The sequence below is a fragment of the Asparagus officinalis genome, chromosome 10, assembly GCF_001876935.1.
Source record: "Asparagus officinalis chromosome 10, Aspof.V1, whole genome shotgun sequence".
Lineage (NCBI taxonomy): Eukaryota > Viridiplantae > Streptophyta > Magnoliopsida > Asparagales > Asparagaceae > Asparagus > Asparagus officinalis.
Window position 1 is genome coordinate 13,111,570 of NC_033803.1, and position 16,012 is coordinate 13,127,581.

General features: G+C 37.0%; 1 protein-coding gene across 1 annotated transcript; it reads left to right on the forward strand.

Annotated features, from left to right (window-relative positions):
• On the forward strand, nt 10,441-15,791 carry LOC109825257 (growth-regulating factor 10-like). Its single transcript, XM_020392070.1, is given in 4 exon segments — nt 10,441-10,794; nt 10,872-11,012; nt 11,015-11,113; nt 15,134-15,791. Coding segments are annotated over 4 exon segments (738 nt in total). The 5' UTR covers nt 10,441-10,703; the 3' UTR covers nt 15,541-15,791.

Genomic DNA, 16,012 nt, shown 5'->3' on the forward strand with positions numbered 1-16,012 from the left:
GACAGTAACACTACGGCTACTTTGTCTGAGACCGATGTTATTCTCATTTGCAAGGAAGAAGATTGTATGCATGTTACAAGTCAGAATTCTGAGTGGATAGTAGATACAGGAGCTACGTGTCATGCTACCTCCAATCGAGACCTTTTCACGTCATATAAGGTAGGTGACTTTGGCAATGTGAAGATGGGCAATACTAGCTACTCGAAGATTATGGGACTTGGTGATATACACTTGCAGACAAATACCAGATGCACATTGATCTTAAAGAATGTGCGACATGTTCTCAATTTGCAGCTCAACTTGATTTCGGGTCTTGCTTTGGACCGAATGGGATATAAAATTCAATTTGGTGGAGGAAAATGTAAAATCACCAAAGGCTCTCTTGTGGTGGCTAGAGGAAGTGCATGTTGCAATTTATACAAGACTCAAGCGAAGGCTTCATATGATTCTTTGAGTGTGGCTCAAGACGGTGACACTCTCAGTTTGTGGCATAGGAGGCTCGGGCACATAAGCGAGAAGGGGTTGCAGATATTAGCAAAGAAGTCTCTTATTCTTTTTGTCAAAGGTTCATCACTCACCCCTTGTGATTATTGTTTATTTGTCAAACAACATAGAGTTTCTATTAGTAAGACTTCTAAAAGAAAAGATAATATTTTGGATTTGATTTATTCTGATGTTTGTGGTCCTATTGAGGTGGAGTCCTTGGGTGGTAATAAGTATTTTGTCATATTTATTGATGATGCATCGTGGAAGATATGGGTTTCCTTATTGAGGACAAAGGATTAGGTGTTTTTAGTCTTCCAGCAATTTCATTCCATGGTGGAGAGGCAGACAGGAAAGAAGTTGAAGTGTTTGCGCACCGATAATGGAGGAGAGTACACTTCCATTTAGTTTAGAGATTATTGCTCCAAGCATGGTATTCGGCATCAGAGGACAGAGCCCGGCACACCGCAGCATAATGGAGTTGCAGAGAGGTATAACAGGACCATTGTGGAGAAAGTCAGATGCATGTTGAAGATGTCGAAGTTACCTAAGAGCTTCTGGGCTGAAGCTGTTCGCACTGCATGCTACATAATCAACAGGTCTCCTTCAGTTCCTTTAGGTTTTGATATTCCAAAGAGAGTTTGGTCTGGAAAAGATATTTCCTATTCTCATTTGAAGGTGTTTGGTTGCAAGGCGTTTGCACACATTCCGAAGGAGAAGAGACAGAAGCTTGATGATAGAGCGGTTCCTTGCATCTTCATTGGTTATGGAGAAGATGAGTTCGGCTACAAACTATGGGATCCAGAAAGGAGACAAATGATTAGATGAGCAGATGTTATTTTTCAGGAGGATCAGACTATTGCAGATCTTGGGAGAGCAGAGCAGTCAGAAAGTGTTGCTAGTGAGATTCCAGATATGACACCCGTTTTGTCTCCAGTACAGTTGCATCCTACAGATACAGAGCAGATGCATGATGATGATGTTGATGATGATAGTCAGATACCAGAGCAGGGAGATGGTGATCAGAATCACGAGCAGGAGGCTCCTCAACAGGGGGAGCATCACCAGCAACAGGAGTTTGCAGAGCCACAACTTAGGAGATCAGCTAGAGAGCATCGACCATCCATGAGATATCCTCTTTCAGAGTATTCTTTACTGACAGAAGAGGGGGAGCCAGAAAGTTTTCAGGAGGCACATACTCATAAAGACAAGGACAAATGGTTCCAGGCTATGAAGGAAGAGATGAAGTCTCTTGAAAAGAACGATACTTATGAGTTGGTGGATTTGCCAAATGACAGAAAAGCTTTGAAGAACAAGTGGGTGTTCAAGTTAAAAAAGGATGGTTACAAAGAGATTCAGAAATACAAAGCTAGATTAGTGGTGAAAGGCTTTGGTCAGAAAAAGGGCATTGATTTTGATGAAATTTTTTCACCGGTTGCGAAGATGACGTCCATTAGAGTTATCTTGGGTTTAGCAGCTAGTTTAGACCTCGAGATTGAGCAGCTTGATGTGAAAATTGCATTCCTTCATGGTAATTTGGAGGAGGAGATCTACATGGAGCAGCCGGAAGGTTTTGAAGTGCAGGGAAAAGAACACATGGTTTGCAGGTTGAAGAAGAGTCTCTATGGTTTGAAGCAGGCACCCAGGCAGTGGTACAAAAAATTTGATTCTTTCATGCTGAGTCATGGCTACCAGAGGACAGTTGCAGATTCGTGTGTATATTTCAGGAGAATTTCAGATTCTAGCTTCATTATCCTTTTGCTTTATGTGGACGACATGTTGATTGTTGGTCAGGATAGTCAGATAATCGGAGGGCTGAAGAAGGAGTTATTTAAAGCTTTTGACATGAAGGATTTGGGCTTGGCACAACGGATTCTTGGTATGGATATTATTCGTGACAAGAAAGCCAGGAAGTTATGGTTATCACAGGAGAAATATGTTGAACGGCTACTTGATAGATTCAACATGAAAGATGCTAAGTCAGTCAGTACTCCGCTTGCAGGACATTTGAAGCTTAGCAAGAAATTTTGCCCGACTACAGATAAGGAAAAGAGTGAGATGAAGAATATTCCTTACTCTTCAGCTGTAGGGAGTTTGATGTATGCCATGGTTTGCACTCGGCCAGATATAGCTCATGCAGTTGGCGTTGTGAGCAGGTTTCTTTCTAATCCAGAGAAAGTTCATTGGGAAGGTGTAAAGTGGATCTTAAAATATTTGAAAGACAGTTCCAGATTATGTTTGAGTTTTGGAGGTTCGAAGGCAGTATTATATGGTTTTGCAGATGCGGATATGGCAGGTGATCTCGATCACAGGAAGTCTACCTCAGGTTGGTTGTTCACTTTTGCAGGGGGAGCAGTATCATGGCAGTCCAGGTTACAGAAGTGTGTTGCTTTATCTACAACAAAGGCGGAATATATTGCAGCTGCAGAAGCCGGTAAGGACATGATTTGGTTGAGAAGATTTCTGCATGAGTTAGGCTTGCAGCAGGACAATTATCAAATCTTTATTGATAGTCAAAGTGCTCTTGATTTGAGCAAGAATTCTACATTCCACTCCAGGACAAAACACATCGATGTGAGATATCATTGGCTTAGAGAAGCTGTTGAGAAAGAGGAGCTAAAGTTACAGAAGATTCACACAGATGAAAATCCAGCAGATTTTTTAACGAAGACTGTTTTCAGAGAGAAGATAGAGTTATGTCGGCGATTGGCCGGCATGAACTCCCGTTGAGGAGTTAAATATTCACATATCCCATCCTTGGGCTGGAGGGGGAGATTGTTTGTAAAACCCCGAAAAATTTGAATATAGTGTGATAAATAATTATAAATATGTTATATGATGAAAATAATGTATTTTTATGTTTGAGTATGATAGGAATTGATTTGAGATTAATTCAATGTATATTTGTGAATATATGAGTGTAAATACACAAAACATGCACAAAGGCAAATAGTGAGAATCTGAGAATTTTGACCAGTTGAGAGTTTTTATGTTTTGCACACTGATTTATTTAGAATCTGGAAAAGTGTATAAGATCAAAGTTGTAGGTCTCTTCAAGATCTTTCCAACGAATCTTAGATCACCTCATTCCAAGATCATATGAGAAAGTTATAGACTTTTCACCGAACCCCAATCTGAGAATGACCCAGGAACCTGCGCAGTCGACCGCCGTGGTCGCTGCGGTCGACCGCGCAGCGAATCTGGTTCTGCCAGTTCTGTTTCGGGTCGGATTTTGTTTATACCAAACCCGATTATTACCCTAGGTATATATACTCGTTTTGAAGCTCTCAGAACCCTCTATTGAACCCTAATAGCCCCAGCCCCCTTCTCTCTCTCCTCTCAAAACCCTAGCTCGGATTTTGGCGTTTTTGGGGCGTTTCGAAGAATTTTCGGTGGAGTTTCGCTGCTCAGATTGAAGGAGGACCGTTCTCACTCGTTTTTGGGTGTTCATCAACCCCCTCAGGCGAGTGACATCTCACCCAGCCCTTCACCCACGTTTTTATGGGTTTTCTAATGATTTTATTGAGATTTGTTGAGCCTAAAATGCTAGTTTACATATAAGTATAGTTCTTGTAGCATATGATGCGAAAATCCAATATTTCAGTTTGAAAATAACCTCACCAAATGAATTTCTTTTCTGTAATAGATCCGGATCTGAAAAATTGTTTTTGAACTCTGAGTTTTGATGCAAGTTTACTGTTTTATAACTTTTAAATCATGTGTATAGAAGTTCACAAATCCTAGTGATGATTTTTGTTTTCATGCTAGATGTTATTATACGATGATTCATATGTATTAGAATGTGTAATATATTGTTTGGAAGCATGGGTGTATTGTTTGGATCGATTTCGAAGCAGAACAGAAATCTGGAAAAAGCTTCTGTTCATTTCGCGGTCGACCGCGTGTGACGCGACGGTCGACCGCTGGGCGTTCTGTCGAGCAGAATGTCTCTGCCCTATGCGCGGTCGACCGGAGTGGTTTCTGCGGTCGACCGCCGCACTGTTTGTGCATGTATTTATTTTGGTTGTGTATTTTATACGTCCGAGGGGTCGCCTCGATTATCTAACACTATATTGCAATGATAGTGACTTGTCTATACATGTGAGTTGACACTTTTGACACAAGTTTAAACCCGCACATTGAAACACGTACAAGATTGGGATATGTATATCTTTCCACATATGCTGGTGACAATTACACTTCTTTGTTCATAGTCCATGTGTTGAGCATACATTATTATTAATCCATGTGTTGGACTATAATCCATTGAAGTCCTCGTGTTGGACTATAATCCATTGAAGTCCTCGTGTTGGACTATAATCCATTGAAGTCCTCGTGTTGGACTATAATCCATTGAAGTCCTCGTGTTGGACTATAATCCATTGAAGTCCTCGTGTTGGACTATAATCCATTGAAGTCCTCGTGTTGGACTATAATCCATTGAAGTCCTCGTGTTGGACTATAATCCATTGAAGTCCTCGTGTTGGACTATAATCCATTGAAGTCCTCGTGTTGGACTATAATCCATTGAAGTCCTCGTGTTGGACTTAGATTTAGTCCATGCGTTGGACATTGGTTATATTCAGTCCATACGTTGGACATTGGTTAGATTTAGTCTATACGTTGGACATTAGTTATATTCAGTCCATGCATTGGACATTGGTTAGATTTAGTCCATGCGTTGGACATTGGTTATATTCAGTCCATGCGTTGGACACTCGTTACTTTCAGTCCATGGGTTGGACGTTTAATTTATATAGTCTATGTTTTGGACACTTAATCGTTTTCGGACATGACACTCATGTGAGTTTGCATGACACTTGTGGTGGCCTTGTCATGATTTCATTTATCGGTAGAGACGGGTTTGTATTTGTTTTATTTATTTGTTTCTTGTATTAGACCTCAGGTTTAGTATTTAGGGATTTACAAATTTGAGATACAAGGTATATACATGAGGGTTTCCTTGTTTGGATTATTTCGCTCGACGTACCTATGCTCGTGTTGTAAATCTCTAAATACTAAAATCCTCTTTTGTTAGGATCTATGATTTTAGAATATTATGTATTCACTATATTATGTACTTTGAGACATGTTGAGATCTCCAGATTGTTATTAATCATTTCAGACTTTGACTATGTATTCCAGTTTATTTGGTTGAGGAGATGTGTTAATTTGATGTTCTATCATTTCATTAAGTATTTGTTGTAGAACCTTTTACTTGCTTTGTACCTACACCTATTGTTGATTCCTCTAGAGAGATAGTAATTGTGATGGTGAAACATGTTATTACACGGTGTGGTGCATGGCAGGTTTGACATTCCTGGTTTCACCTCGGACTGCAGCCATGTGTGAACCCAGGGGCGTCACATTGTTGTGGGTCTAGCCCAAGATAAGGCCTACATGAGGAGGTCTACATGAATTAGAATTCTATCTATAAGAAGTCTACATGAATTAGGATTCTATATAGAAGAGGATTTGGATGATCTATTTAAAATAGGAATGGGTTTGGAGAATTCTATATAAGAGAGACCTGAGATCAAATTTTGATAGAAGAATAGTTTTTCGGGTGCTACAGTAACCGCGCACTACAGTACCCGAGAGGAGAGAGAAAAAGAGAGAGAAGAAGAGAGAGAGGAAAATTCAGATTCCGGATAGCTCGGGTGTCCGATTGCAGTGATTCAAAAGCCGTTGTCTTCAGAATGACGACGCAGTTGAGGGTACGGTGCTGGTTTCTCCACGGGAGTTAGAGATTTTTAGTGAGATGGGTTTTAGGGTTTTGGTGCCCTAGAGGTAACACTGTATCTTTCTTTTGTGTTTTAATCCTTAAGTTCAGGTGTAACTTGAAGGGATTGTACTCTTGATTCATAGTAGAATATTTTTCTCTGGATTGCCCCATGGACGTAGGCACGATTTGCCGAACCACGTTAAATTTTGGTGTTTGCTTGCTTGTAGTATTTTTCATTGGTGTCATTATTTGTTTAGTGATTAATTTCGCAGATTAATCTCCATAAAATCCCTAACACTTAACAACTAACAAAAAACTTAACAATTATATAAACTTAACAACTAATGCATAAACTTAGCAACCGAAGAAAAAACTTAACAACCGATGAAAAAACTGAACATCAAACACATAAGCTTAATTGATAGATAGTTCATAACAAATGCATAAGCTTGATAACTAATGCATAAATTTAATAACTAACAAAAAAGCTTAATAACAAATGGATAAGCTTAACAATTGACAAAATGTTAACAACAAACGCACAAGCTTAACAATCAATTTGATAATTGATTGTTAAGCTTATGAGTTTGCTATAAACATTTTTTGTTAATTGTTAAGTTATATGCAGTAGTTATAAAGCTTATGCATTTGTTAGAATTTTTTTTGTTAGTTGTTAAGCTTATGCGTTTGTTTTTAGGCTTTTTCGTAAGTTCTTAAGTGTGTGTGTTAATTGTTAATCTTATCCGTTTATTGTTAATTTTTTTATCACATATTAAGCTTATGCATTGGTTGTTAAAATTGTTAATTGTTAATTATTAATCTTATCCATTTATTGTTAAGCTTATGCATTGTTAATTATTATGCATTAGTTGTTAAATTTATGCATTTATTATTAAGATTTTTCATCGGTCGTTAAACTTATCATTGATTGTTAAGTTTATGTGTTTGTTATTAAGATTTTTCATCGGTTGTTAAGCTTATGCATTTGTTAATATTTTTCGTCACTTGTTAAGCTTATGCATTTATTGTTAAGCCTTTTTGTCAGTTGTTCAGCATAGCTATTGGTTGTTAATCTTATCTATTTAGTTTTAACTTTATATGGTATGTAGGTGGTGGGTCCAAACGGAATAGACAAGGGAGGTGATGAGGTAAGAGGGGTGGTGGTGGGGACCACCTAGATGAAGAAGTCGAGTTAGGGGTTGCTGGAGGAGGAGGGATAGGAGAGGGCATGGGTAGAGGATGCAGAGATTTGAAGCCGTAGGAGGAGGAGGGAAGGGAGGGGAAATAGAAGGGTGCATATATGATGGTGGGCTCAAAAAAGGTGAAGCAATGGTTGCTGGAGGAGAGGAGAGGTTAGGGGAGGTAGAGCGATGAATGTACGATGTAGTCCGAGGAGGGAAGGGAGGGGAGGTAGGGACATGGATGTATGATATTAGTGGGCTCAAAGAAGTCCAAGCAGGGAGTTGTTGTAGGAGGAGAGAAGGGAAGAAGAAAAAGATGAGAAAGAAATAAAGAAAGGTGAGGAGAAACAGATGAGACTGGAAGAGCATTATGGATATCTTTTTTTTCTTCTTTTTTAAAGTTGCTGGTAACATGGCACCCAACTTTGGAAGCTAGTAACATAAAAATGTGGATTTTGAAAATTTTGGAAACATTGACTTAGCCTTGGAGGGTGAGGCGTATTTACTTTTGATTTTTGAAGGATTAAATTATTAACCCGTTAAATAAGTTTTATTATAGCCCATGTGATCAGTTTTAGTGTTTGGGAATAACAATAATTTTGACTATTTTCTTTATAATTAGACGGATTAACTCTTTATCCATCTAAACAGGAGTACATTAGTAAACCCCTCATTTTGATGGGTTAACTTATTTTAATTCCTCTAGAGGGGTTAACTTAACACTTCTATATTTTTTATGTTTGACAAATTAGAGGGTTAACTCATTTTAATCATTGTATAGATTTTTTGTATTTGACGGGTTAAGAAGGGGTTAAGTATCATTAACCCCTTACTTAACCCTTTGTTAAACGGTACCGCAAAGAAGTCCAAGCAAGGAGTTGCCGTAGGAGGAGAGATGGGAAGAAGAAAAAGATGAGAAAAAAAGAAAGAAAGGTGAGGAGAAAGAGATGAGACCGAAAGAGCGTTATGGATATTTTTTTCTTCTTCTTTTTTTTACTGGTAACATGGCACCCAACTTTGGAAGCTAGTAGCATAAAAATGTGGATTTTGGAAATTTTGGACACATTGACTTAGTCTTGGAGGGTGAGGCGTATTTACTTTTGATTTTTGAAGGATTAAATTATTAACCCGTTAAATAATTTTTATTTTAGCCCATGTGATTAGTTTTAGTGTTTGTGAATAACAATAAATTTGACTATTTTCTTTATAAATAGACGGGTTAACTCTTAATCCATCTAAACAAGAGTATTAATGAACCCCTCATTTTGATAGGTTAACTCTTTTTAATCCCTCTAAAGAGATTAGCTTAACATTTTTATATTTTTTATGTTTGACAAATTATGAAGGGTTAACTTATTTTAACCCTTATATAGATTTTTTATATTTGACGAACTAAAAAAGGGTTAAGTCTCCTTAACGGTACCGTAGGGCTTAGGGCGAAGTTTAGGTTCAGACGCTTTCGTACAGATATGTTTTTGTACGGTCCAAGCTTCAAACGGGTGGCCCCACCCTCACGAGTCAGTGAAAGGTAGTGCGGTTTGTGATGTAAAACGTTCATACCCACTTGCTGACAGCTGGCCCCGCCTTACCCGGACTTGTCAGAGCGGTGGGCCCTACAAAACGTTTTTCCTTCTTTATTTTCCCCCGATTTTTCTAAAAGTTAAACCTTCACCGCTCATCCCACAGCCCAGCTGTCCACCGGTAATATCACGTGAGCAAGTGTCCGTATCACTGTCAAGCGGGCCCCACGTCAAGACTCTGACACTTCAAACCGGTCAATGGAACCCGTCACGTGACAAGCGCGTGAAAGACTCGTGTCACCTATTAAATGAATGGGACAGGTTAAGGAAAGGTGTTAGGCAGTCGCACTGGAAACGAAAATGAAGCGAGAGGCTCGCGTTTAACAAACAAGCAGCTGACCTGTCATTTCTTTAAAATAAATAAAATAATTACTTTGGCTTGCGGTGTGAGACAACAATTGTGAGAAGACAAGGCTGACACGATGTCAGAGGTCTTTGTACGCTACTACACTCATATGGATAACGACCGTTAAACATCCGTTCATTAATTTTATGGAAATTAATTCTGGGTTATTTTCACTTTTCGTATCCTAAAGTTTATTATTTTTTAGCCTTGACAAATAAATATTTTCTTTTGGAATTTTGATATATAAATAATATTTTTAAAAACTTTGATGTCACATATTTTACTTGACATTTTGATGCTCACAAGTTTACAATTTTTTTTAACTTTGATACTCTAAAAAAATTTAATTGTCATGCCCCGAAGTTTTTCTTCCACCATTAAATTTTGGAATATCGAAATGCCAAACAAAAAACTTTACGATATGAAGTCAAAAAAAATTTAAACTTGGGGGATAGCAAAGTCACAAAACTGTGTATCCAAACGTCAACAGAACACTTTCATGTATCCAGATATTAAAACTCCGAAATATTAAAATAAAAAATTGTTCAAAGGTCAAAGTTTAAGTGCCAAAAAAAACCTCTTGAGGCATTATAGAATTTAGAAGGGTGTGAATTTAGGGTACAAAAGTGTAAAAAAACCCTATATTTTTACCCATTTAGAGGTTATTTATTTAAGAAGACAATTGTTTAGAAGTTCATTTATTTAGTATGCCCTAGATTACTAGGTATATTCCTTGAATTAGTATAGAACAACATGTAAGAAATAATTTTTTTTCTTTTTTTTTTGCATAAAAAGAAAGAATGTTACAAATTATTGGAAAATAAATGATAAAAATTGCATATAACATTTCTCTTGTAGTTTTATAAAAATAATAAAGTTAGATGATAAAACTGTTATGCATTTTGAAAATCTAAAGTCACAAACGATGGATCATTGTTCTTTTCTAAGGAATGTATATTGTTTATACTCACTCGTACCTAATACTAACTATAAATATTTCATACTTATTATACTACCTTAAATGTTATTCCCCGATTAATTTCGTTTCATAAATTTGTTAACCCGGGGGAAAAAATGATTTTTGGGTTATAAAATTGTGACAGTGGCGTACAATTCTCAAGCTCTCAAGGGTACAAGAATACAAATTTTTATAGATGTGGTTAAAGCTATAGTTTTGCCAGTAAAAAACAATGTCCGTCACCAAAAATGCCATCTGTATGCCTACTTTGAAATCTAAATACAAGCTTCCATTCTCGGTGCCGCCTAATCCCCAAAACCCTCCATTTTCAGTGAAAAGTAACGAAACAGCTGCTCCCCAAAAAAAAAATTAAATAAATAAAATCGGAAAAAAAATCCGCTGATTACGGATCCAAGTTTCCACAAGGATAATGGGCGAAGACCATGAACCCAATCTCGAAGACGAATCTCGGCCATCGAAAGTTGCCCGCGTCAGCTCACCAGACGAATCATCAGATGCAGGTAACTACTTGATCCATTTTGTTCCTTATTGTTCGCAAAAAGATTCCATCTTTTTGAATTTTGATCGGTTGAATTAGGGAAAGTGACGACGGCGGTGGCGTCTCCTCTAGGATTAGGGCTAGGGCTTGGAATTGGAGGAGGAGGAGACTCGGAATCGAGTAAAGGTGGGGGTTTTACTTTTATGCAGATGCAGGAGTTTCACCATCAAGCGCTGATTTTTAGCACATGGTCGCCGGAATCCCAGTTCCAGTTCACCTCATTCTCCCAATTTGGAAGAGCGTCGCCGCCTCGTATGGGCCCACCACTACCCCTCTTGTGAGTAAATCCATCCAAAATAAGAAATAATATATATATATATATATATATATATATATATATATATATATATATATATATGAAAAATGGGTATGTTTGGTACCAAACATAATATTTTATGTTTGTGTTTGGTAGTGAGTTGTCCTATTCCTATCCACTCATTTCAATTCTCACCACTCTCCCAACCCATGATGAATGTGGGCCTAATTTCATTGAGTGGAGAGGAATATGCCACCTCACTGTCAATCACAAAAACTTATGGTTAGTACCAAACACACCTATTTCTCTTTCTCTCTCTCTTTATATATATATATATATATTATATATATATATATAATATATATATATATATATATATATATATATATATTATATTTATCTCGTTATTATCACTCATGGCAACTTAATTCCGTGAGAATAGTAATTTTTGGCAACTCATATTTATAGAAAAGTGAAGTTCAAGAAAAATTGCTTTCGGGAACAGTAATTTTTATTACGGTTTGTTTGCATAATCTTATCTATTACGATTATTAAAAAATTCTCTTTGTGTTCTACCCCCATGCGAGTCAGGAATTCTAATAAGTCCATGAAATGTCCTGATAATTTACACTTAGTTTAAGAATAATGAAAATAGTAAATCTGGAACACTCAAAAGACTACCATTTTAACTCCATCCATCTCATGTTCATGAATTTGGATCATCTTCATTACAAAAAATAGCAAAGAGAGCACTACTTTTATCATAACTGTTGATTACTTAGTTAGTGAGTGATTGTGATACATTCTAAATCTAACACTCATTGGTCCCCATATGTTGCAAAAAAATCATAACCACCCACTAGATAGTCAATGGTTGTGATTAAGTAGTGGTCCTTCCAAGCCTTTGAATCCATTCTCTTTAACTATCCTTATTAGCCTCTAATTATCTTTAATACCCTACTTACTCAGTCATCCCTCCAACTTATCATTTTTAACCTAAACGTAGAATTATGTACGCACATATAGTGTGCACAAGAAATACTTTTTGATAGTAAGTTGAGATGACGGATGATGTGATATTTGCTTTCTTGGTATTATGTTTGGGTGTTAAGAAGTGTATTGTAGACAGTGACCAATTAAAAAATAAATGATAAGAGAGGAAAGAATATTTTCTCTCTTTGTTAATCACTTTCTACCAATTTCTTGAAAAAAAATTGAGAAAGCGAAAAGAATTACAATGATGATGGGTCAACCTCCACTGTTTATTCACTTTCCATTTGCTGCCAACTAGAAAAGAAGAAAAGAAAATGAGGACATTTTTCATTTTTTTGATGTGATGTGATAAGAATTAGTTATGTGATGAATGATGAGTACTAAACGAGTTCAGAATTTTTTGTTTTCATGTATTTGTTGAGGATTTGGGAATCTTGTGTTCAAGGCTGGAACCTACAAATAATCATGGATTTATAGAATAGAATGCTTAGTTACCATTTTTCATGCAACATATTAGATGTATCCAATGAAATTCCCTACAAATTATGTTGATTTTAGTCGGGTTTGCAACTTTCGTCACATATCCTCAATAAAATTCATGTGTAACAAAACAAAGTCCGGTTGAAATTTATCTCTCATGTATATCCATCCTCTTTAAAATCCATTGCAAACAAATAAGATTTTGAGTATGGGTTTTTCAAAATCCCTTACATGCATAATTTTTTTTGAATGATGCAATCTACGAACCAAACATCCCTGAGTGATAATAGGCTTAATAGCAAAGTTACATTAGTACGTTGCAACAAAGGAGGGTGTAACTATAGTTAGTTGTAACCGGGATATATTTGAACAGTTATAAATGGGGAACAACTTGGGTGCTCCAAAATATAATTAGGATCCACACAACCAAAAATAATTTGAAGTGGTCATGGCATGGTATTTACTTATGAACCGAATCCTAGCACTTTAATCCACAATTTTAGGATTAGTAATAGGTGTTCCATAGTGACTAATATAATTTTGTAAGTAAGTTGAATTTTAATATAACAATAAAAGCAATTTATGAACTAATATATTAGTAAGCGCTTATTTGTTTCATGCACATTTTGCGGGTTTTGCATTGAAAAATGGGACCCATAAGTCTAAAATCATAAATTGTTATCAAGTATATTCTTTGTTTGACATTTTTCATGTCACGAATTTAGGGATTCCACATAGTATTTAGTGATATTATGTAGGATAGATGCATCAAATGTAATTCATTAAAACTATACTAATTTCACTGAATTTGTGAGTTTGGTCACACATTCTCAAATCTCAACAAATTTGTGTGCAACCTATCAAAATTTGGTTGAATTTCATCCCTCGCGCAAATACTCTTTAACGCTAATTGTAAACAAACAATAGTTTTGAGTATGGATTTTTCAAAATCCTAACATGCATGTAAACCACAAACCAAATAGCCCCGAAGAAGAGTTTAAGAATTAAAAATATCATTAAGAAGGATGTAAACTTATTCTGAGGATTGTATCTTAAAGCTTCCAATTGCAACTGACAATTTAATAAGATTTGGAGATCAAGTTACAAATGCAATCTTTTGAACTGTTGGATATCATCCAAATTGCATCTCTAATTGCAGTCAGATTCAAAGAATAAATATAAGGACAAATTTTCAAAAGAGACCTATTTGGACTTTAAAAACAACCCGTTTTGAAGTTATTTTTAAAAACCGACCTGATTTCAGCCCTGTCGTTGAAACCAGGTCGGTTTTTGCGAAAAAAGTTTTCAAACTTCACTGGACTTCAAGTCCCGTGAAGTTTAGCAGCCAATTTGTTAAGTTGCTAAACTTCACGGGACTTCAATTCCCGTGAAGTCCATTTTTACTTTGAAATTTCACTGTTCGTATTATTCATCCGTTCTTTATTCCCTCCGCCTTCAAAACCGTTATTCATTCCTTAAACCCAATTTTTTTTTACAAAATCCCTCTTCTCAAGTCCTTGCCCTAGGAGCCTCCAAAACCCTTACCGAAATCAACATGATCCCTTGCTTCTTCCCTATCCGTTTTTGCTTTAATTGCTTGTCCTTCTCTCAGCTGAAGACAAAAGGCCAGTTCCAAAGCCATAACTGTTGCTTCGTTGGGAGAGCAGGAGGTGTCACTGGCATGACTCCTCATGAAATTGAACATCAAATCACTTGGATTATTGTTTTTTGTTGCTTCTCCCCTATCCATTTTTGCTTTAATTGCTTGTCCTTCTCTCAGTTGCTTTTTGTTGCTTCTCCCCTATCTGTTTGATTTTTGAGATTTTATCATGGATATGGAAGAGAGAGTTGAGGGAAAGATAACAGGGCTTTGGTTGAGTTGAGGGAACAGGGCTTCAGTTGAGTTGAGGGATTGGTGGGGAAGTTAGGAATATATGTGGGATTGACTGGTAAAAGAGCATGAACGCTAAAACAAACTTCACGGTGAATTTTTGTGAACTTTAAGACTTCACGGGACTTCAAGTCCCGTGAAGTTTAGCAACTTAACAAAATGGCTGCTAAACTTTACGGGACTTGAAGTCCCGTGAAGTTTGGGAACTTTTTTCACAAAAACCGACCTGGTTTCAGCCCTGGGATTGAAACCAGGTCGGTTTTTGCAAATAAAGTTGAAAGGGGTTGTTTTTAGGAATAAATGTGTAAATAGGGCGGTTTTGAAAATTCGTCCATAAATATAAAAACCGATTTCTTGTAACAAACACCTCAATTTACAACTTTGCATCTACAGATTGTTAATTTTATAACATCATCAATAATTACAATTACATTTGTAAGTAACTGCAACCACAAATTGTAAACTTGAAAACTTAATCAACAATTACAATTGCATGTGCTTCTGTTATTTGCATCAAAATTGCAGTCTGCAGTTAGTTCAATTGCGCTGGTATTCGCATTGGATTTACAGTTGCAACGTTAGGAATACACTCTCTAATTGTTAGTTGTACAAGAGAAGGATTATCTGCAATTTACCATTTTTCGTTTGATACTTATAATTTTAGTACATTTTTTGGTGTAGTTGTGGGACTCGGGAATTTGTGCTACGATTTCAGGAACAGCATGGAGCCAGAACCAGGGAGGTGCAGGAGAACTGACGGGAAGAAGTGGCGATGCTCACGCGAAGTGGTTCCAGACCAGAAATACTGTGACCGTCACATGCATCGTGGCCGCAATCGTTCAAGAAAGCCTGTGGAAGGAGTCGGAGTTACTACTACTGCTCCTGCCACTGCTACATCGGAGCTCTCCATTACTGTACCTGGCGACGATGGACCCACAAAGACCGATGTAAACCACCCGAGTTCTAGTAATAATGTCGGTGTCATTAGTAGCGATGCTTTAGGTGTAGAAGCTGGAGGTGGTAGAATTGGGTTGTCGCCAGTTAGTGTATTGAGTGGCGGGGCTGCTTGTAAAACTGGCGCTTCTTAGGATTATAGTTTACTTGTTCTTTCTGAGTGATGTATTTCGTTGTAATTTAGCTTGAGGAGTAGAGAGAAGGCAGTGACATCGTGTTCTGTTGGTGTTGATTTTGGTTTTGGATGGAGAACGAAAAAAAAAAAAAAAATCCCTATCCTGTTCCCTGCTCCATATTATCCTCTGGTTTATTGAATATTAGTTCTCCTGTTATTAAGCGAGCCGGATGATCGCTAGGTAGTATATGTAAACTTTTGTTTTGTTTACACCTGGTACTTTGAGGTGGAGTGTAACCATATGGATGATGTTGAAGTTTGTATATCTACGTGGATAATTATAAGATTACGACTGAGAGTTCACACGGATAATTCCAAAGAAGTTTTCTTAGGGTAATCTAGTAATTTTAGGATTATCTGTGCATACATAGAAACCTAAGGTCATCCAGTTAGTTACACCATATACTCTAAAGTACCGGGATGTAAATAGT